Source organism: Aulonocara stuartgranti (assembly GCF_965226115.1).
Source record: "Aulonocara stuartgranti genome assembly, chromosome: 6".
Classification (NCBI taxonomy): Eukaryota; Metazoa; Chordata; class Actinopteri; order Cichliformes; family Cichlidae; genus Aulonocara; species Aulonocara stuartgranti.
The window spans coordinates 15,952,762-15,976,655 of NC_138944.1; the positions used below are offsets into that span (position 1 = coordinate 15,952,762).

Below are 23,894 nucleotides of genomic sequence, written 5' to 3' on the forward strand. Positions count from 1 at the left end.
GACAATTCACTATTTATGCACAATAAACAAAGGAGCATAGCGCAACAATTTCTGTTCAGCGCCAGACTTGCTTGTAACCTATATCACCAATTATGTTAAGAAAAATGACGCATTAACTACAACAGCAGACTGACCTCTGTGGAAATGCTTGGAGCAGACTAACCTGTGAGCTGGAGTGTTCTGGGACGTTATATTTGATCTTTGAATGGCTGCAATCCAGGCCATCCGTCTCCTCTTTGTTACTTCGGAAACATGGCTCGAACAATTTCTCTTCAACGACGTAATCCGATAACAACCGATCTCTTTACCCGTCGGCTTTCCGTGGCTGTCATGCGACCGGCTATTGCAGTTAATAATACAACAGCTTCTTGCAATTTTTTGTGTTTCTTTTTATCGCTGTATAACTGATTTCAATTGAAAGCCTGCTGCGCTAGTACCTCTTGCCACGAGTTCCCAGAATTCTTTGCGGTTTTACCCCTGAATGACGTCACATTTTCAATCTCTATTGCCTTTTACAAATCCAAATAACCAGTGACCTCTTTCCATGTGGTGCACCGACAATACAAGTCAAAAAGACAGCTTTTTTAAGCTGCACAAATTGTCTGAACATACAGTCATATGAAAAAGACAGGACTCCTTGAAGTCCTTTTAAAAACTAAGTACACCTTTAATGCTTCTATAGAAATTAAGAGGGTAAGCAGCAGCTAGGTGGTGCTAATCAAGTGCATTTGAGTAATTATCAAGTCCAGACCTCGAACTGATTGAATTGCTGTGGCAGGGCCTGTAGGGTGCAATGCATAAACAAATGCCTGCAAACCTCAAGGAACTGAGCAGTGTTATAAAGAAGAAGGGCCAAAAAATATTCCACAATAATTTTCAACTTATTGCTGCTAGAGGTGGTTCTACAAGATGTTGAATCATGATCTGTGCCTAGTTTTTCACATGATTGGATAGAGTCTGTACCATACTGTATGTAGTACTCCCGAGCAGTGTTGGTCAGGTTACTTAAAAAAAAGTAATCAGTAACTAATTACTGATTACTTTCCAAAAAAGTAATTCCATTACTTTACTGATTACTTATTTTCAAAAGTAATTAGTTACTTGGTTACTTTAAAAAAATTATTTACAACCTGAATAGGTAATAAAGCAATAGATCTTTCAGCCCAATTCTATTTATTCTGCATAATCCATCATATAAAATGTAGTCAAATGAAAAAGTCTCTTTTTGAAACTAGTTTTATTAGTTTTAATCTTTTAACTTTATGCATCAAGCAACTTGCGCTACTTGTAATGCGTAACTGCCCATCTCTGCTCCCAAGTGGTCTTTGTTTAACTTGTCCATTTTCACATTTGTGAGTTCGGTCCAGTAGCTCTGTTATACTGTGGAGGCGTTTTGTAGGAGTGGTTTGGGTCCACTGAAAATCATTACAGAATTGTTCTTTTATCACGTCTATCCTAATGGGACTTTATATTCACATGGCTGTACAGGCACTATATAAATGAAAATAAAATTGGAATTGAACCTAGGTTTAGAAAATTAGGGGTTATTAATAAATACCAAAATAAATACCATAATAAACAAATAATCGCTTAATGTCTATGTTTTGTGTAAATCTGTCAGACTCCAATCAAACAAACAGAGATTTCAAGGCTCACTTTTATGTCCCTCTAACTTTATTAGAATAAATTTAGACTAGAATAACCCTTTATTGTCATTTTACATGTGCAACAAAATTATGGATACTCCACACCAACTGTGCCAGAATAAAATATAAATAGTAGATATCAGGAATAACATAATTTAAAAAAATAACCTCGTTCTCTGTACATGTTATTTCAGCAAAACCTCAGATAAAAAATAACAATTTAGATATTACACTATCTCGTTATTTATTTAACACAAAACAAAATGCAAGAGAAGTGTTTGAAAAACTAAGTACTAACCTTATTGCATCCTCGAAAACTGTCCGTAGCACCCAGGTGCTGCTGATCACATTGAATAAATGATCATTAGCAAGTGTGAGTACTTCGATGAAAGTAGAGGTTTTGGCAGTTTGCTGATCTGGAGTGTTCAGATGTGTGTTAACATGATGCCAAGAGGGAAGGACATCAGCAGTGATCTTAGGAAAGCAATTGTTGCTTTCTCTCAGCTTGGGAAGCGTTATAAGGCCATTGCCGTACAATTTGAAATCCATCACTCTACAGCAAAAAACATTATTAGTAAGTGGAAATCATTCAGGACAGCTACCAATCATCCCCGAACTTAATGTTGCTGGAAATTAACCCCAAGGTCTGACTATGCAGTGGAGTTAACTGAAGAGCTACTTCTGAGATTCTACAGATGTAAGTAACCATGTTAAATATTAAAGTTCCCGACAGTACAATCAGACAAAGAACAAGCTTGACTTGTTTGGAAAAGTTGCATGAGAACGCTTCTTCTCTCCTAATGATCATGGCAGCACAGCTTAGCCTTGGAAAACTGTATCTGAGCAAACCACGAGTTCTGGAGCAATGTCTTTTAGACAAATGAGACAAAAGTGGAGATGTTTTGCCAGAATTCACACTGCCACATTTGATGAAAACCCAAATAGAGCAGGACCCAGACATCTTGCAGTCAGTGAGTCAGAAATGAGCTTCACTATATAAAAAGTCTTCTAGAGTCAAATGTAAGGCCATCTCTTTGAAAATTATCGTTTGTTAGAAACAGGATATTACAACTGGACAATGATTCCAAGCCTGCGAAGAAGTTTTTCTTATTTTGCTATTTTGCTTATAATTTAATGACCTCATCTGCATTTTTTTTGTTGTTGCTGTTTCTTGTTTTTCTTACTAAACTTCATCACTGAGGATTTGTGTTCTGATAAAGGTAAATCCAAAGAAAAAAATATCTTCACAGGTGGCATGTGAGCAAAAATGTAGCTCTCCAGTTATCTTGAAAGAAACTGCAACCTTCTAATAAAAGCCTTCATAGGACTATGCAATTCATGTGCAAATAGACCCCTGCCTTGCAGTTTGGTATTTAGTGGAGTCGCATAAACAGCAAATGCAAGATCTGCCTCCATTCTTCCTCTGAGTGCCCTGGAATGTTCTTCTCCGTCTTCTCACAAAAGCAGCTCTCAGCTCCCAAACTGTTTTTAGCACGATACCCAGGCTGAGCCATATGACTGTGTTTTGGTAGCCTGTGTCACCATATCCTGTCTTATGCTGCTCCAAAACTACAAACAAATTTACTTTTATCAAGTTGGGTATTTTAGTTACAACATCAACATCGTGGTTAATTTTTTATCAATAATTTACACATCACCTCTTGTTGTGTAATACAGTACAGTGCTTGGTTCATTTCAGTTATATTATATTTCAATTTTTGAATACAGTTTTATTTATAAATAGCACCAAACCACAACAGGAGTCGCCTCAACACGTTACATATTGTGAAGATCTTACAATAACTTTTTTCAGCATTTTTCCCTGTCAGATTTAGGCTGTTGGCTGGAACACCTGCTAGTTAGCCCATTTCAGCCCTATCAAAACATGTATATGTGCAAAGCATAAACTGCTGCCAGCTCCTCTGTAACCTTAAACTCAAAGTAACTGTACTGATGTCACTTCACTTTTTGCTCTCTTGTCCAGAGCAAAAAATGTCAGGGCAAAAACTCAACTTATACACAGCACAAAACAAAATTATGTAAACTCTAAGATTCCATTCATTAATTTTCCTTGTCCAGGGTCATGGGAAGGTTGAAACCTATCCCAGCTAACTCAGAGTGAAAGGCAAGGCACGCCCTGGATAGGCTGCCAGAGATAAAGCATATTCTATTTAGATCCCAAAGACATATGCAACCAGTACTTAATATTATTGATTAATAGTACTCTAAATTTATTCATTGTCTAAATATCTTACCTGGTAAAATATTTGCAAATGGTAGCAAAGAACTAAGAAATGCCTGTCTGCTGTGCACGTTGCTTTGACAGCTGTCATTCATTCCTCTTTCAAGGCGTCTGAGAAACTTCACTTTTTTAATCTAATCATGTACTTTTTTATTTTTTAATGTTTCAGGAAAACAGCCTGACATTAATTGCTGAAGTTCTCTATGAGTCAACACTATGTGAAAATATATGTAAAGATCTAATATAGCCAACATAGACAGTTATCCTTGTAAAACTCAGCTTTTTGAGAGTTGCTGAATTGCTGTTAGAGCTGGATAAGTACCTGTTCAATCATTATTGAATTTCTTGGTGAAATTAGTGTGATTTGCATTTCAAAAGATTTATTCTGCCTTAAACAGGATCTTCGTCGAGAGGCAGGTTTTATTTAAATGCTTTTTTGAAAAAGACATTGATTATCACTGGCCCTGGCAAATGTGCCTAATGTGATTATGGATAGATTTCATTTACCATTAGTATCTGCTCCCTTTATTCTCCCTCCCTTGTTGAATTAACTCGCCTACTTTTGCCAGAAATTATGAATAATTCCAAATTCTAGAGTAAAAGAGCAAACCAGACATACAGCAGCTAATGGTTGCCATGCTTCTTTCTAGAGAAAATGATGCAGGACAGAGGGCCAAAGTCCACTTTGTAGACTGATTCTTGAAACTTATGGGTATTATAACTATGGGAAGTAAAGGAGCTCCATATGTCGGATGAAAAATAAAATAACAGAATTTCTAAACAGCATTCGTGCATTTCCATCGTCCAACGTGTGCAATGTTAAATCAGTGGAGTATTCTTTATGTTCCTCCTCTCAAACCTTTTTCTCTGTGTCATAGGCTCCACAAGTTCATCAGTGTCAGACCACTGGCTAATCAGGCTGACGGGGGACAGTAAGAGAGGCAGTCTGGTGTCTCATGCATCCACCACCTGTCCATCTTCCTTACCTGACTCTCCAGAGTCTCCAGTCTTCCTGGACAATGGCTTCAAAGATGAAAGAGGTAAAAGGACCATTGCTGTCAACAGACTTGTGTTTTATTTATAATTTGTCTAAACGTGTTTGGTTTTTATTTAAAGCCTAAAATATTTCCCTCTTTACATAAATGCCAGGTGGATTTGAGAAGAGGCCATTTGTCAGAGGTCTTCAGGGGCGCAGCATGAGCCTGAGAGCCCCCAGCAAAAACAAGGATACCTTGAGCAGAGTGCTTCCAATGCGCTGGTCCTTTGGTTCCAAGGACAGACGAAAACCTGACCCAGTCCCTCCCCCTGAACCTGATCCAGCCCCTGTAGAACTAGTACAGTACTTGGAATCTGGTCGGCGTCCCCGGTGCACAAAGGATCCGATAGCAACATTAATGAATGAACCACGCAGCACAAAGGAAGCTGCAAAGAGCCGTGTTGCAGCCAATGTTCGTTCGTCTAGCGTTGGAAGTATAAGTTGTGTGGGTAAGACAGGGGAGGAGCCGCCATTTCTAAAGGTCCCAGAGGGCCAGAAGTGGCCATCAGATAAAGCAGCTAGTCTGAGACGTAGCAAGGGGAGCCAGGCTAAGGATGAGAGCACTGTGAATATCAGGAGCAGCTCCAGCACTAACACTCTAACAAGGAGGAAGGATGGAAGAAAACAGAGCTCCTCCAAATCTTCACAGGATACTGAGACAAAACAGAGATCCAGTACTGGAGTTCAGCCCAGCTACAGCACACCCAGTCTCCAAGATGGAACTCTGAGAAGACAAAAGGGAGACAGGGCTGATAGGGAACGCCACAGCACACAAGAAGAAAACTCTAAGAACAAGAAAGCAGACGTGCCTAAGAGCCATGACGGAATACTGTCCTTCTTTAAAGGTAGCTTCCTGAAGAAGGATAAAGATTCAAGGAAACCCACTGAGGATGAGTCAGGGAGAGCAGTAGTTGAAGAAGAAAGCAGAAGGACCTTGTCGAGGCCATCTCTGTCCAATGGAGCAGCAGGAGGCCGAACTGGAGAAGAAAGAGGCAAGTCCAAAAGCTCAGGCCATGTGGTTAATGAGCAGGTAAACGGTAAGGTGGGGCACAAAGCAACTGAAATCAAACGTTCCCAGAGCTCCACCAACATCCCAACAAAAGCAGAGCAGAGTGTGCGTAGGACAGCATCTTTGCACCGTAATGGGATGTCAACAACGCCAGCATCATCACGCAGTCTGACAAGCGACAAACCATCTCACGGCACCTTGCAGAGGACTCGTTACAGCACAACCTCACTGGGGCGCAAAAAGACAGTCCCCGAGTCCAGCTTCTAACACAGAGACACATAAAGCCTTTTTCCTGAAAGAAAGTGAAGGACATGAAATCTCCAAGATCAAAGCAATAGTGCTCCATTCACAGTAATACGCCTTTTTTGTTCCTGGAAAATTAACAGAGTCAAGTAGTTTGCTCCATGTAAGACATAGAATAAATGAAAGGTCCTCTAATGCTCAAGAGGACATTAATGAGCAAAATTAGGTGATATGACCTGTCCATTAAATATGACAGAGAGTCCTTCTCCATTCTATTTCTACGACCCAAATAAGTGCCTGATCAGCCGATATGCAGTTTAGACCAATTGGTTTGTGTCAGTTTAGAACTGAAAGCACGCAGCAGCACACCTACAAACATACTGTACGAATATGTGTCTTATTAATGTAGTGTGAGCGTTGGAAGTCGCCACTCTGTTGCGAACTCTTACGGTTGCTGCTTAGAATGAAGACACACTGATTGTGTTCATTTATAAGAATGTATTGTGTCTACTTGATAAACGGTGGTGCTTTGAGACCTAAATCTCTGAATAATGTCAACTGTTTATTTTTAATGTTTTTTTTAAAGCACAGTATGTTTTATTTTTTAAAGGATTGATTTTCTTTCTTTTTCCTAAATGACCCAGTGTGCAGCAGCAGTTGATTCAGTGATTTACAGCTGACTAAGCAAACATTTTAAAAACACTATTGTCTACTGTGAAATGTTAAATGAATACACTATCCCTTAGTGTATTAGTAATAACAGTTGAATATTAAACTGTTTGTTTTCTTCTATTGCTACTTTCATGTACCCACATCGTCGTGTTCCTTAATGTTAAATAATTGTTTCCCATGCTTTCCTAACACCGATGACTGTCAACAGTTTAATGTCACCATTCATAGAGGGGAGGACCACAAAAAGCAAAGCAAAAGAGAGTGACTTCTGCTTGTTACTAAAAAAAACCCAAAATAATGTGGACACACAAAATCCTGTCTTATTGAAGCTGTGATTGAGAGAAAAATTCTGCCTCTCTGGGAATCATTTTTGATTAATGTACCTCCAAAATTGAAGGTCTGTAAAATTACTGGTTACTCTTTGATAGCGGCTGTTTTTTACCAGAACATGACATTTACTTACTTATGAAATAGTGACTATTTGGCCAGTAGGGGAAACGGACAGAATATACAAGGCATGTAAGGTTAGGGAGCAGTGTTTGTTATTCTAAGTAAAGAAAATCTATTCTATGAATCTATAGAAGAGAAATAGAGTATGCATTATAATATGCATTTTCCTTTATTTATAGATTTAATGTCTATTTACTGTTGAAGTAATGTTTTTGTTTATTTTTTAAGTGTGGCACAGTAAATACATACATAAAAAAACATAGTGGACAAGAATTTTATGTAACATTAATTTCTATTATTTAGGCTAAGCTAATTTAGCTTATTTAGCTTAATTAGCTTAAATAGCTAATTTAGCCTAAATCCATCCTAATGGTTTTGGATATTTTGCCTGTCCACATGTTTTATATGTAGAGGCAATATAGTATATTAATATATATTATCACACTCTCTTTTTGTTTTGTACAAAGACTTTTTTTTACCTTGCTACCTTTTCAAATATATAAACATCCTTCTTATTTAAATTGTTAGTTGGACTGCATTTGGGCAATATAAAGTAGAGCGAACTGCTTATCAAAAAAATTCAAGGGCAACTTCCAAACATCTGAACGCAGCATAATTATTTAATCCACCTTATCTAGCTGTCCAGCAGAATGGCCAAATATTCTGATGAAGTATTTCTATCAAAAATCCAGTTTATTATTGAACAAATACCTTAGTGCAATCCTCTCTTTGTATTTATAATCACCATGAATATACAGCTTTCTTCTATTATGTAGGAATTAAAAAGCAGTATCTCTTTTATTGTACAAAAATGTCTACTTTTACTTAATCTTAAAATCTGAAAACCAATGATAATATTTAGTAAACTATCAGGCTATACTGATAGCAAATAATCTTATATTTATGCCAAATACACATGTGCAATTATTTTTTCCTTCTTTCTTGACTATAACTTTACATCAGTGGGTTATATTAGAGAGCCCGTATTAGAGTATGGAACAAGCTTTTCTATTTGTGTCTGTGTAATGGTAGAAGGAGGTTTTTTTTGTTATTAGCAGAAGTCTGTCAGATTGTGGAAAGGTACATCTAAGAGCTTATGCACATTTGACCATGAGTATTGTGCGATTTTGTTTTGTGTTTTGAAAAGTATATACGGTTGAAGTAAACAGATTGAGGCCTAAAAGCTTCATTTGCTGCTATAGGTAGCCTGTCGTAGTGCCTCTGTTAGATGCCACATGTCGAAACGCTGGACCGAATGTTGAAGTACAATCGAGGAGTTAAAGCAAACTCTTATGGAAGTAGGTTTTCTATGCACATGTCACAAATAGAGAAATCTTTCTGTCATTGTTTTGTTTACAAGTCAGACACTGGATTTAATATTTTTTTATGTCGTTATCAAAAATTCAAACGGCTGTTTCTTATCGTCACTTACTTCTAAGTTGACAAATAAGTTATCTGATGCAAGGGTTTGGTAGCTCTTCTAAATACTTCTGTGTTTGTGTTAAATGTTTTGGACAGATCTGAGTTTACCTGTGAAGACTATTTCCTTCCTCAGGAGCTACGTGAGGGATGTCAGGCGCTTAATTGCACATTTATCACTCCAACCCACCCCCACCCACGTTCCTATACTCCCATTTTAAATTCCTATCATCAATGTTTGAATTTTCTTTGCTTTTCGTAGTTTTCTCTGTGTTTACAAAACTATTTTTTGTGGCCTTGAAGGTGCCTGCCTGGGCTTTCACTTCTGCAGATCTTGTTTTGAGCCAAAAGAAAAATCATGTCGACAAATAATTTAGTGCTGATTAGTTATAAGTTTGGTAAGAGATGTAACTTGACATGGCAGATAAGATTTGTCGGTATTTGCTTTAAAATATTTTATTTTTTTTAAGGGTGTCTTCTTTTTAACATTCGTTTGCATTTCTTTATTTGGTAGGGGGGAAAGAAATTGTGCCAACATTCAACTAGTCAAAGTTGCAGGCTTCGTTTTCTTCTGAAATGTCAAAAGGGATTGGTGGTGACTTTGTTTTGATGATGGCTGCTGCATTTATGTCCTCAACAGTAATTCACAAAGACTGCTCAAACACACAAGTAGCACATTCAACAAAAAGGCAGAAATTGCTTCAATTAGAGAGCTAATAAAATGACACAGGTTTGTGCTTTTTACAGACATGCTCTCCTCAGCAGACTGACAAGTATTCCTTTGTATTTAACATAACAAATGCAAAGATTCTTACAATGTGGCCTGTGGTATACAGTAAAATGTGTGAAATATTTCCTTTCAACCAGTGAAACTGGCATAAAGCCCAGGAGGTTATTGAAACCTTTGCAAATTCTCAACCTTTACATCTAAATACATTGTGAAAGTATATTACAACTATCAATGAAATAGCCGGTGTGTTAGATGTGAGTCTGAAAAGTCTGTTTTGCTTCTCTCAAACCACATGTGGCCACATACATGCATAGTTTATCAAACTGAGCACTTTTATGTGGTAAGAGATGTTTTTATATGCAATTTTTCTACATTTTCTAAGTAAAATCTCTGTATATATTTGTGGATACACGCAGAGGGGGATATGTGCGCGCGGGTGTGTGTGTAAGAGAGAAATAAATGAATAAATATGGACACAGAGCCTGCATGGTGTAGTGTTTGGGATTTTCCATTGCATTGCACAAGGTGGTTTTCACTACAGTTTCTGCTTAAATTGTCCTCTGTACATGATGGTACATTATATATATATATTTGATATATTATATTTTTCAGTACAATAAAAATGTGTTATTTATTACTATGGTCTTCAGTAAGCCACTTTTAAATGCCTAATAAAAAAAATATGAAGTTTTAAAATTGAAGATTTTATTACCTGTGGGACAATGCTTTTAATTTATGGATTTTCTTTTCTTTTTTACAGCAGAAACGTAGACAGGAGACATACGCTGAAAGATCAGATGCCATATTGAGGTTATGTAGCATGACCGATGAACATTTGGGACAAAAAATGTGTGTCAGTACAAGAAATTGCCACTAAAATGTACCCTTTAAAGTGGATTGTGTCATCCTTAATATGTGAGTTTTGGGTAAATAATTTAATTTCACAATTAATTACAAAAGAGAAAAACTCAGAAGTGGCATATGTGATATGCATTCAAACTAATGTATGCTAATTAATATTTAATTTCTTGTTTTTATTTCATCAATGAACACTCCAATTTTGCAATTTGAGCTTTGGTAAAAAATGCACTTTTTGCAAGCTCTGGTATTAGAATTAAAGTTATTAGAAATGGTAAATGGCCTGTATTTGTATAGCGCTTTTCTATTCCCTAAGGACCCCAAAGCGCTTTACACATCCAGTCATCCACACATTCACACACTGTTGATGGCAAGCTACATTGTAGCCACAGCCACCCTGGGGTGCACTGACAGAGGTGAGGCTGCCGGACACTGGCGCCACAGGGCCCTCTGACCACCACCAGTAGGCAACGGGTGAAGTGTCTTGCCCAAGGACACAACGACAGAGACTGTCCAAGCCGGGGCTCGAACCGGCAACCTTCCGATTACAAGGCCAATTGCAGTGGCTGACCTTAAGGTTAAGAGGCTTATTTAATATGAATAAGAAGGCTGCAATAACTCCAATAAGCGAAGCAATTGTATCAAAGCATTTTTTTCTGCATATGAGGACTGTTCATCCAAACAACCTCGAGCTCATGTCCCAACATGTTTGTCTTACATATGTGAAGCTGAATACCAATTAAGATGCTGTAGATGAAGAACAGATTGATAGAAATAAAGATACTTTTCCAAATTAGCACCAACCTCTGTCATCAGCTTGGCTTTTCTTGGCTGCTATCCTAAGTCTAACCAATTCATAATTGTAAGTCTACCATCAATTAGGCATCAGTGCCACTGGTTGCCCACCAACAGAAAAAGACCCAGATAATGAGACCACCTGAGTTTCATCAAATTTGGTACTAGAATTACACTTTGTCCTGCCAAATCTGACATACATCAGATGAGTAGTTGTCAAAACGGGTTAAAAAGAAACAGGTATATAAGAGTTTGGGGGGGTTTTCAGAATTGCTTCTGTTTTTATATATTTATCCTATTGAAAATAGCTGCATGCAAAGAAAAAAGCTGAAGTAAAGCGAACCATGCTGTGAGCCAGGCACCTGAACATTGCCTCATTAATGGATAGATTCTTAAGAAGCCAATGACAAAGGCTCAGAGTGCAGCTGATGTGATGGAGGAGATGATGGTGCTGGGGATGTGGTTTTTCTGCCTGCTGTTTTTTTTTTCTTCTTTCTTCTAAATCTCACTCTTATTCGTACATTGTTAAAGGCCTCAATGCCTGTTCAAAGCAAAAAAGAAAAAAAATGAAAGAAAGAGAGAGATGACTATAAAATGCGTAACATGAAGCAGCTTTTTTCCCATAGTATTACATCATAAAAGCCGTAATAGTCTTTGATCAGTGTATATGTTAACTCCCAGCCAAAAGGAAAATAAAGCTTGTGTCTTCAAACGTATTTTCCACTACTTTTCAGTTTGTTGCAGAAAAAAATGAGATTATCTCATAGCCTGAGTTGCAAAAATGTATTATTTATTTCTTAAATCATATAAATTTCACTTCTCATGTTCACAGTGTAATGGCCTTTATGCCTTGTCCCTCAGGGCATATACTGTAAATGTACCCACTGGAAGTAGGTGCTAATATTTAATGCTGAACTATCCCCCCCACCCCACCTCCGCCCAGTTAGAAGCATCCATTCTGTTCTCTGTATGTGAAAGACTGGAAAAAAATGAGTGTGTGGTAAGATGTCTGTGAAGGTTCTCAGTCATCCAGGTCATCGTAGTCAAAGGAGCTTGCAAAGAAAAGCGTCTGGACTTCTTTAAGTTGCTTGAAGACGTTTCACCTCTCATCCGAGAAGCTGGGTCCAGGGACCCACACCCATTTTCACACCTTGGCTCAGGCGATTAGAGGATCATCAGGGGGTCCTTTTGTCCCTCTTTGGGGGGATACTCCCACTAGGTTTAAATCTGGGACTCTCCACCATTTGACCTTAGAACTGAAGAAGCTTCTCGGATGAGAGGTGAAATGTCTTCAAGCAACTTAAAGAAGTCCAGACGCTTTTCTTTGCAAGCGCCTTTGAGTGTGTGGTAAGTTTTAGCATGAAATACAGAGTACAGAGATACAGCAGGAACTTTACCCCTTCATGCCAGAAATAAATGTCTTATTGACTATTTCAGTGAAACAGTCTGTTTAGCATTTAGCATCAGTTGTGCACTGTGTTTTAGTCAGCAGAGCATGGACGGATATTGAGTGCATAACACTCCTCATGCAGACCCAACACACATGGGTCACTAGCTATGTCTATAACAGTTACTTGAGCAGCACTTCATACCATTACATACAGCACTGATTGTGTAATTTCCTGTGATACTTAAATGTGTACAGCTAGTATAGTGTGTAAAACCATGACAACTGGAAACCTCTGGGACCTAGTAGATGGATTGCTATTCATGATTTTTTTTTCTACAGATTTGAGTGATTCTCTGACCCTTTCTCCAACTCTTCCAGCAAAATATTGTCAAATGTTTAGTAAAACATTTGTGTACAAACACTCAATATTGCTGACTTCTGATCTTCTCATTTTCATCTACCAACATCATAAGGGAAATAATGGGGGGGTTTTTTCTAGGGTTTTTTATGGACTTGCAAATGCTGCTCTACAGACTGGTGTTATGATTCATTTAACTATAATTAACTGTAAATTATATCAATATGGGTTTTGCACTGAGAAAAGCAATGATTCTTGCATTTTGCTTTTTTGCACACAGCCACATCACCTAGGCTTGGATGTTTATGTATATCCTACTGTAGTTTGTAAAATATGTATCGTTTTCAACTATTGCCTGTTGATGCTTTAAGAAGTCAGCAATTTGACTGCATTAGTTCCTGGACTGCTCGTTTCCAGCTGACTTTAGTTTGTCTTGACTAGCGCAGGATAATAGTTCTACTTTGCTGGAGCACTGATGTATACCAAAACTTTAAAAAGCCATATTCCAGCAAAAACATTATGCACAGTTGATTTGAATTGCATCATTTATGTTAATTGCACTTGTAAGTGAACAGAGAAACAACATTTTAGTTTGTTGATTTATTATTTTTTATTCTTTTGTTTCACGATTTGAAGAAGTCTGTATTTGGAGTTGTTCATTGGCTTTCACACATAAGATTAAACTTCTGGTTCCATTAACAAGAGAATATTCTGACAGCACTTATATCAGTCCAGTCATCACTGGCAATTTTAGAAGCTTTTTGCTGCAATTCCAAAACGACGTCTTCAGATCTGACAAGAGGTAAGTGACATCACTTAACTATTACTGGTTTAGCAATCAGGAAGCAGCAGGAGATAATGTTCACTGTTACTACAGAGAAGTAGTCACTTAATGTGTCAAACACTCCCTTTCAAAAGCCACATTTAAAAAAAACAACTATTGTGTGAAGTACTGGAAGGCGTGGTGAATTTTGGGGGGGGGCAACTGCATTATATCTCTGGATATTTGTAACCATACTGTTGTGTATCTGCTGCTATATTGTCAAGAACAAACATTTATCTGTGTCCACAAATCCTGATTCCACCATTTGAAAATGATGATTTGGATGATGTGGTGGTGGTTTTAGAGTGGAGAGAAATCTGTTCATCATCTATCGCACTAAGGATGGAAAAATTATAGTTATAAGATCATCAGAATCAGAGTTATGACAGTATGTAATGATATATTTTTAAAGATTTATTGTTGCCTTTAGCAGTGAAGAATAGACAGTACGGAGCCCCGCAAGGGACATGGGAGAAAAAATTAAGATAAACTTTTGCGAGATCTCGCAAAATAGACTGCATCCTTCGCAGGTCGCATTTGAAGGCCGAGTCCTTTGTTACCCAACTTATCCCAGAATTCATAGCGCGGCCCAGCCAATTCGTTTCTAACAATGGCGGCAGCTACTTATTTTTAATATTACTCTTTCTGGGTCACAAAATAAACTTTTAAGATATTTTCAGGCGTGAATGTAGCTGTGTAAATTTCAAATATCTGCTCGGTTTATCAAGACATCACATATTTCCAAAAGTGCTCCGACGTTTTCGGAGACGTCGAGGCCCGCACTCCTGGCACATCGTGCCTCAACCTCCCGGTCGGCTTTGAGCTGGCAGCCTCCGAAGGATGCGCCCAAAACATTTGCAAGATCTCGCAAAAGTTTTGCAAGCACTCGCAAAAGTTCATCTTAATTCTTCATGCCATAAATTCAACAAGTTGCTGGAAACATGCCATAGAGTTTATGGTCTGTATTTACATGATAGCACGGCTTCTGCAGATTTGTCAACTATGCATCCAAATCTCCCATTCCAGAACATCCCAAGGTGCTCTATTAGATTGAGATCTAACCACTATGGAGCTCATTTGAGTACAGTGAACTCTTTGTCCTGCTCAAGAAACCAGTCCTAGGAGATCTGAACTTTGTGAGATGGTGTGTGCTGCTGGAAGCGGCCACCAGAAGAGAGGTGCACTGTGCACTAAAGACATGGACATGGTCAGCAATAATGTTCAGGTAGGCTACGGCATTCAAACAATGCTCATCTGAAACTAGAGTAAATATCCAGTGAGTTGTGACCATACCATATGAATGTTGCAGCAGAAATCCAGAACCATCAGGAAACATTTTTCTAATCTAAACGTACGATACGAGTGTGTAACGGTCCTGGGTGGGTGATCCAGTGTTTTAATTATTGTATTATTATTATTATTATTATTATTGTTCCCTGGTCAGTCGTGTCTAATGTGGCTCCTGCCTCTGTGCTCCGTGTTCCCTTTGTTTAGTGTCAAGTCTGTGTTTCTGTGTTTTTCTTCCTGTTTTACTTTTTACTTTGACAGTGCTTTGTCTTATGTCAATGTGTCTAGTTTTGCTTCACCCTGGTCTCGTCATGTTGATTGCGCCCAGCTGTGCCGCCCTCATGTGTCTCATTTCCTCATTTCCCTCAATGTATTTTAGCCCTGTGTTTCTCTCTGTCAGTGTCACGTTGTCCCCTTACCGTGCTATGTGTTTCTCCTTCCCTGCTCCCTGAGATCTTCATCCCTAGTTTCCAGGTTTCCCAGTGTTTTTGTTATTAGTTCCAATTTTGAAGTTTTGTTTTGTTTTTGCAAGTTTATTGTTGTGAATATTATGCAAGTGCAATAAAGCAGCCTCTTTAATTTATTCCTCCATTGAGTGTTTTGCGTTTGGGTCCTACATCCTGCCTGCTACACAGCTGTATCATGAATGATTCAGGGAAGCTCACTTATGTCTGATGACAGTGATACTAAAGTGAGTTGTTGAGGATATCCTGAACCCCTTCTCCTGAGTCGCTAATCGCTGATTAGATATTTGCAATAGCAAACAGTTCAACAAAGTGATTAATGAATTTATACATCTATACTCATGCATTGTCAGGGTTGGGGGAGGATGCTCATACTTTCTGACTTGAGAGGAAGTCAGACTGGGAACTTCTGATTTCTAATGGAACAAACCATCTTTACTGACCTGTTTTTTAAAATGCTGGTAAAAAATCGACTTATGTCTTTAACCCAGTGGTGCCAGCCGTGGCACTCCTGCAAGGTTACAAAAATTGAGAGGTGTAGGACCGGTGCAGCTTTTGCCATGCCACTCATGAGGGCAACAGTGGTGAATATAATGGGCCCTTAAAGCCTCTTAGATTTCATTCATTCCAAATGATCCAAGGTTGTAGAGCTCGTTTGTGAACTTCAAATTAAAAGCCCAGAAATTAAAGTCACTATGAAGAAAAACAGCAAAAAAGAGGGCTTATTATCTCTATAATTTCGTGATTTTCATTTAATAATAACCAAGAAGCTGGCTTTACTTCCAAATTTGAATCACTGTATCTTAGCTGCCACTGATGCTGAAATTAGTAAATGCTGCAGAGAAATACAATTTGGTACATTTAGTACATTTTTAATAGATTTTTACCCCTCAAAAAACATTGTCTTGAATTAAACAAATTTTAATTGAAACAGCAATGTTTTCCCAGCCTTAAATTGTGTCTTTTTAGCTTACCTACCTCACTTGCTATGATTCAAATGGGGTTTAGATATCAACATTATCTCACACACTATACTCAACTTAGTACAACAACAAAGGTTGTCAATCATGCTGTTTTCATGCTAATGTTTTCTCATCCCAGTGCTACAAACATTACTGGTTGAAGTATTGTTGGTAGCAACAGATTTTAAACACAAAAACACATCTATATAAAACATCACTGAAAAACCTGCATATTATTTTATCTACCTGTAGAAATAAGTGTTTTTGTAAATTTGTATCTTATCACATTTATTAATATGCCAATATTACTCTTCTTCGTAGTTGCACTGACTATGCTACAGTCAGTAATCATAGTACCAGAGTATTATCAGACCAGCTGAGGTGCACTGACTGTGCTGCCTATGCTACACTGTATTAATGAGGACATTATTAATGAACATGTAATAATGCTCCATTCTGAACAATATTGAGAGTTTTGCAGAACAACTCTGAATTCCACAGCTTAGTGGGAAATAAATGAGGCTTCAGTTCATGAAAACAGGAATCTGGGAGTGAAGCAGCGGGCAGATGCAGTAGACAATGGCCTTTCATTATAAGTCTAATAACTATGTTCGCTTTTTGAGCACAAAACAATTACACCTCAGGACGTGTGGATGCATTAGTCGTAATTAAGTCTTCAGACATGTCAAAATATTAATTTGTTCTGACAATATAATTAAGCTTGTGCCTTTTTGAAAATTAGTCTGGAACATGGAAGGCGGAGTTTAAGATAAATCATATATGTTCAAAAAAAGATTTCTATTGGGCTCCAGCGTGTCCTCATGTCCACAATCCAAGTCTCTATTCTTGGTTACTTGCTTATCCATTAATGAGCAAACTCAGGTTATTAAAGCTTTTGATTCCAGCTCTTGTGTAGATTTTCTTTGATGTAAAGTAAACTCAAGATCTGTCCTTGAGCTTCAGCAAAACATCTTAAGGAAGCTGCATTAGAGCTGTGAATAACTGGAATTGTAGTACTTCACATGTTAGTGATCCAATATATCTATATATCACACACACACACACACACACACACACACACACACACACACACACACACACACACACACACACACGGGTAAATTAATCCAGTTTAATAGTTTCATGCAAATTGTGTTTATTTCTGTTGCAATAAACATATTATATGTAAGTGTCAATGTTTACATCACAGGGTGGGTCACAATTTATTGTAGCCAGTAGTTTGATATGATGATGGTTTGTTCTTGGTTCATATAGAATATGACAAGATCAACAGTTATACCAGAGTTTCTTAGCCTCAGTCTCTGGACCCTACAGGGAGGTATGTCAACTTACAACTTGTCACCTCTAATTGCTGTAATCCAGTCAGTTTCTGGAAACTGGGTCACAGTGTAGAAAAGGTTGAGAAACCCCGAGTTGGAATATTTTTACAGCATACACACAAGCAAAGATAGAATACAATAACAAAGACAGCTAAAATACAATATAATTTATTAAAAAATAAACAAAATGAACAACACCTAAAAATATTTGACATGCTAATTCATCCAAAATACCACCTCATTTAAATCAGGGGCTTTGAATTATTATTGAATCCTAACAAAACTTTACATTTCTTCGCATTGCCCTTCCTCAAGAGTAAACACTGTTAGCTTTTGATGTTTGGTAATATCATGTCCAAAGTCTCTTTGTATTTAATTCACTTCTCCACAGTGTTTTCCTCTTCTTTGGCCTCATAATGATGATGATCATAGCTCTCAGTTGCATAACAATAAAATTCAAAGCTACATGCAACGTTGTAAAATGACAGTGAAATCGCACCAGAACTTTATATCATCCCTGTGTATGAGTTTTTAACAAGGGTGGTCGATTTTTGTGATCACAGCATTAAATATTTCTGCATAAAGTGCTACAAAAAATAATACTTACTTTTAAATTGGTCAGTAGCTTAACATGACTTTGATTTTTGTTTTACTCCACGAGCATAAATATAAATAAATAGCATAAATACACATAATAACCAAAAGTACCATTAATAACTAGTGTAAAAGATAGGCAAAGAGGAAAACAGGTAAAGTGATCACTGCTGGGTTAAAACCTTTTTTTAGATGTTTCTTTTTTTTTTTAATCACTTGAGTTTTCATATGAATGAGAAGCTCTAAGTTGTAGTGGTTAACACATGAAAGAACCCTGCTCAAGAGCAGCAGGAGACATAAATCCACTTTCAGGGCATCAAAAGCTGGTGGACTCCTCCTGGTCCCGAGTCTAGATAAATGACGGGGCATTTTGGCATAAAATCTGTGCCAAATATATTCTGATCCATCTGCTGTGGTGACCCCTTGGGGGTGAAGTGAACAGCTTTTGTATATGAAGAAGAAAAATAACAAAATAAGAAAGCTAATATTTGCCTTGGCTATGGATGTGCAAGCTCATATTAATTAAATATGTGTTTCAATGAGTTCACATATTGACAGTAAATATCCCTTTCTGACTACACTGGTTTATATTTTTGAATAAATGAATCAACTGTGTTTCTGCTAATTAATAAAGAGCAGCACACTTGTAAGAGTTTAAAACAACAACAACAACAACAACAGCAGCAGCAGTGTAAACCAACAGAATTGTGCTTGGCAAATGCATATGTAATTAATCAAGGATCATTTAGGACTGATATGAAATATTGCTCCTCACAGATGCTCTGAAAATTTGTTCTTCGTCTGCTGCCCCATGACCAGTTGCTTAGATACAAAATAATGAAATAACAGATATTTTTATCCATGGAGTCATTCTGGAGCCACGTTGGATGGTATCATCTCCCTGCAGGCTGGCTCCTGCTGAGCCTGTTCAGGTACCATCCTCACACTGACACTGCCACCATCTGTGGTGCTCGGGTTCACCACGCGGAACTTCCGATGAGCTGGCCGTACAGCTCTAAGAAACTGCCTCTTAAAGGTCTCACTTAGCATGATATAGAGAAATGGGTTAATGCAGCTGTTAGCATAGCCCATGCTAATTGCAATATTATAGGCATAGGAGAACGCTATGCTCGGCTTCTGCACCCCCAGGTGCACCAGTTGGAGGATATAGAAAGGAGCCCAGCAGATAAAGAAAGCGAGGCAGATGGCCACTGCCATCCGGGTCACCTTCCTGGTGCGCACTCTCAAACTCCGTGGAGGCAGAGGCGCCACACTTGTGGACATGTGTTGGAGGATCTTGAAGAATACCCGACAGATAATGACTAAGGGTATCGCAAAGGCCAAGAAAAACTGGTAAAGTGTAAACCAGTATGTATCTGTAACTGGATCAGGCAGAAGCAGAGCACAGGCCACTAGCCCATCTGGGAGAGGCATCAGGCCGGCATACATCCACACAGGGATAATGGTGAGTAAGGACAAAACCCACACCAGCCCAATGACCAACACAGCCACACAAGGCGTGCGGACATAGTTGAAGCGAATGGGATGCACAGTAGCTAAATAGCGGTCAAAGGTCATTGCAGTGAGGATATAAGTACTGACAATCTGGCTGTTGGAATCGAGTGCAGTGATGACCGTACACATCGCGGCTCCAAAGTGCCAGGTACCGTTGCCCAGCAACTGGTGAATGAGAAATGGCATCCCGAGGAGAAACAGAAGATCAACAATTGACAGATTTAAGATAAAGATGTCTGGAACTGTTTGCTTGGCTCGACACTTGGTCTTCTTCATAATGGTGTACATGACAATACAGTTCCCAATGATGCCCAGAAAGCAGATAATGCCAAAGATGACAGGTAGGATGGCACCACAGTGAAGAGCACCATCTTCAGCTGGAGACCAAAAAAGGGGGGAACAGCAGTTAATGTGGAAATATTACAAATTAGCTTTACATCTTAAAAATACACAAAAATACAATTTAGAACTGTACGGATACAGCATGAAATACAGTATATCTAAGTACCACATAATAAAAGTAAGAATTTTAATAAATTTAAATTCATGTCCAGGCAGATCTATTTGCTTTACACGTGTATATATCTGCCTATGGTGTCTGCATGCCTTTTTTGTTTGTTTGTTTGTTTGTTTGTTTGGGTTTTTTGCTTTACTACTGCAGCAAAGTCGAAGACAGAGAGGAATACAACAAAATACAACAGATTCAATATTATTCTAAAGATATAATTAGAGGTCTAAAAGATCTGTTCTTGTGTTCCAAACTTACAAAATCCTGTTTTGAGAACATATTTATGTCAGTATATTTATGTTTGGGGTTTTTTGTTGTAGTTGTTTTGTTTTTTGAACCATGTGAGGGACTATTGCCTTAATTTAGTTAGGCTTGCACTAATGTTTTTCTTTATTCATGTTTCCATTTCAAACGTATTATTTGGGAAATAGTTATGCGCTCTAACGTGAATTTGTGGAATAGGTTTTCAGACCTCAAAAACACAAGATAATATGAAATAACCGAAGATAAAAGAAAATTACAAGAAAGGAAAACTGAAGCATCATTTTATGTTTGTTTTGTTTTGTTTTACATTAATGTTAGACGATTTACACCTCAAACAACGTAGGTCTATTGGGCTGTAATACTGTTCAACCTACCTGTTGTTGAATTGCTGCCATCGATTGAAAAATTTGTATTGTTAAAAAAATCCATGGGGTAAAATCAAAAAGTACATCCAAGTTAAGATATGGCGCCGTTATGACAGGGTGGGCTTTCCAAGTAAAAACATCTGGAGCAGATTGCAGCCGAATCCTAAATTACCTTCTTTCTGTAAAAGAAATCAGCACAACCGTCGTGTTTCTCTCTGTGCGCGCATCAGCGCGCTCTGCACCCTCAGTGGTAATAACGCAGCTCCTCTGGGAGTTACTGACACTGAAGAGTCAGTGAGAGCATCTTCACTACCAGTAAGCGACGCAGTGTGGAGTTGCGACTGCGCTGCAGGTGTCAGATTAAATAACATTGCTGTGTGCGCGTATGTGTATGCGTGTTTATAAATGCGTAAAAGTGTTTCCTTATTAATGCGTGTTTCTCTGAATCTGTTTTAGAGTTTAATTTTTCTATTACCTTCAGTACTTTAGGGTTTCATGAAAAGCAGAGAAAGAACAGCGACTTATGACTCAAAGTTAAAACACGTAGCTTTGAAGCGTTTCAGAGCAGTTACAAACAGATAGGTTCCTACACTCAAAGTCTGCCACTAGATGGCTTTGTTGCCTGTCATTTGGCCGATTCGCGCCTTTCGGGCAGTAAAATAGGATGTGAGCGGTTGACGGTTTGTGTGTTATGAAAAACACATTTAAGCCATCTACACAGTTCAGTTACTAGTTTTGCAACTCAAAGCAACTGATAAAGAAGCATGCATGCATTGTCGATTGCAAGGTGTTCTTCTTTCAGCTTATGTCCTCCGCATGTCCTCCATGAATCTTCTCTGCGCTCTTTTCTGTTTTTCTCCTGCCTGGCAGCTACATATTCAGCATCCTTTTTCCCAGTTTATCTACTATCTCTCCTCTGCACATGCTCAGATAATCTCAGCCTTGCCTCTCCAACTTTGCTTCCAAAATGCTCTTGTCATGCTCTTGTTACTCACAATGAAAATCTTGCAGTGTGTGTTTGACAGAGACCGAGAGCGAGAAAGAGTTGGTACAGTATAACAATATCCACAGTATAATCCTATAAAGTTTGGCATTTTGGAAACCAAACTTTAGTAGAAGATGGTTATGGCCCATGATGTTTGTGTGCTACAGGAAGAACATGGAATAACAGTAAAATGTTGCATCACACATTAATAAAGTATCAACAGCACCCTTCAAAATGCTTTAGATGACAAAAAACATTTAACTATACATTAACAGGGCACTTTATTCTGTCTATATACTTTAAACAATACCACTTATTTACAGCCAATTTACAATCACAAGTGAACTCACCCAAAACAGGAAATGAAGACTTTTTACTCAAGAACTACAGCTTAGACTCTTGGTAGGAGATGCTTGGGAAACACAAAGCTACACAACAGGTGTAGTTTGTGTTGTCCTCTTTGATTTGCCGACTAGAGTGTCTTATTCAACACTGGCCATTAAATATATAGTTGCATGTGCTGTAAACTAATACACCATCAATGTGCCACAGTTTAAGGTTCAAGTTTAAGGACTGAAGTGTTGGTTGATTAGCTATTGTTTCTTGAGTAGAGACAATTCATTTCCCCCAGCACACACCTACAACATTATGAAGCTTGTGGTAACTATTTATTTTCTACTGTGCTGTGATTGTAAATCCAGGCCTTCCTGGTTTCAGTCAGTGGGCTCTATGCTTCAAGTTCTGCTACATCTGTTTCCACCCTGTAGAAACAAGAATGGGTGGATTATTTTATTAAAATTATTTGTCAGCATAATTTTACAATCAAGAAAATGCTTTGTGATGATGGACACCGTGACTGTTTGGTTGAATGAAGAACAATGGTAACCTGGTAGCAGATCTTAACAACACAAGAAAGTGAAGTTGAAATAGTGTTAATTGTTAACATTTAATTGTTTAAAACAAAACACAGTTATAATATTAGGAGGCGTGAAAGCAAATGTAGTTTTTCTGTTAATGTTTTGTTTTTGTTTTTCCAGTCAGAATTTTGAATTCTTCCTATGAGAAATCTGCCTTTACTGTTTTTCATTAATTTCTTAAATGATTCTGACAGAAAGGGCATGTTGTTGTCCTTACTTCAGGAAACCTAATTTTTTGCTCCAGCTGTTTTTGGTTTTTGTCCAAGCCAGTAATTTTCAGCCTCTTATCGTTTCCTTCTACTGCTTGATCAGTTGATCAATTGGACTGTTTTAATCTTGAGCCCATAATAAACTAATCATGTTGCTCTAATCTTTGTAGTCAGTTTAAAAACCCTTTCCCCAATAACAGCATCAAATTGTATTTTTTCCTTCCATTTGCATAATAGCACGATTGAGCAATTGAGAGATGCTCGATTGGACTGAGATCTGGGACATTTGGAATCGACACCTCAAAGCCATTGTCATGTTCTTCGGACCATTACAGAAGCATTTCTGCTTTGCAGCAGGCCGCATCATCGTGCTGCAAGAGGCCAGAGCCATAAATCACCTAAGCAACAATGTTTTATAGGTGAGATTCATCCTATAGCTGTCAGCGATCATGCTCCTGTATCTTTAACACTAATGCACAAGAATAATACTACGCCAAGTAAAAACTGGAGATTTAATATATCACTACTTAAAGATGAAGACTTTATTAAATACTTTAAAAAGGAATGGACTTCATATTTAGACTTTAATGACACTCCCGGAATATCTGCTTCTGTTCTATGGGAAGCAGGGAAAGCTGTGATGAGAGGTAAAATAATTTCTTTCTCATCACACAAAAAGAAAGAAGAAAACAAAAATATTCAGGAATTAGAAAAAAACATCAAATCACTAGAAGAAGCCTACGCGTGCGACCAAGATCAGGAAACATTGAACAAAATATGCAAAACAAAACTAGAATTAAATGAAATTATTAA

The 23,894-nt window shown here is 38.0% G+C and overlaps 2 protein-coding genes across 2 annotated transcripts in view; one reads left to right on the plus strand and one right to left on the minus strand.

The window, feature by feature from the left end:
* Positions 1-10,110, plus strand: part of usp43a (ubiquitin specific peptidase 43a) — a 127,772-nt gene extending 117,662 nt beyond the window's left edge. Inside the window, exons 15-16 of the mRNA XM_082535880.1 lie at positions 4,767-4,928; positions 5,038-10,110. Coding sequence (XP_082392006.1) covers positions 4,767-4,928; positions 5,038-6,200 — 1,325 coding nt within the window. The 3' untranslated portion in view covers positions 6,201-10,110. The remainder of the gene's footprint in view (positions 1-4,766; positions 4,929-5,037) is intronic.
* A 7,854-nt stretch (positions 10,111-17,964) lies between these two features.
* On the minus strand, positions 17,965-21,275 carry mchr1a (melanin-concentrating hormone receptor 1a). Its single transcript, XM_082537454.1, has 2 exons — positions 20,980-21,275; positions 17,965-20,210 (listed from the first exon to the last, which is right to left on the minus strand). The coding sequence occupies exons 1-2, from the start codon at positions 21,032-21,034 to the stop codon at positions 19,186-19,188; spliced, it is 1,080 nt and encodes a 359-aa protein (XP_082393580.1). The 5' UTR covers positions 21,035-21,275; the 3' UTR covers positions 17,965-19,185.
* Between the last annotated feature and the right edge of the window lie 2,619 nt (positions 21,276-23,894).

Coding starts and splice junctions, on each gene's coding strand:
- mchr1a (XM_082537454.1), bottom strand. CDS start 21,034: ATGGATTTTTTTAACAATACAAATTTTTCAATCGATGGCAGCAATTCA. Junction 20,211..20,979: donor TGGCAGCAATTCAACAACAG/GTAGGTTGAACA, acceptor TTTGGTCTCCAG/CTGAAGATGGTGCTCTTCAC.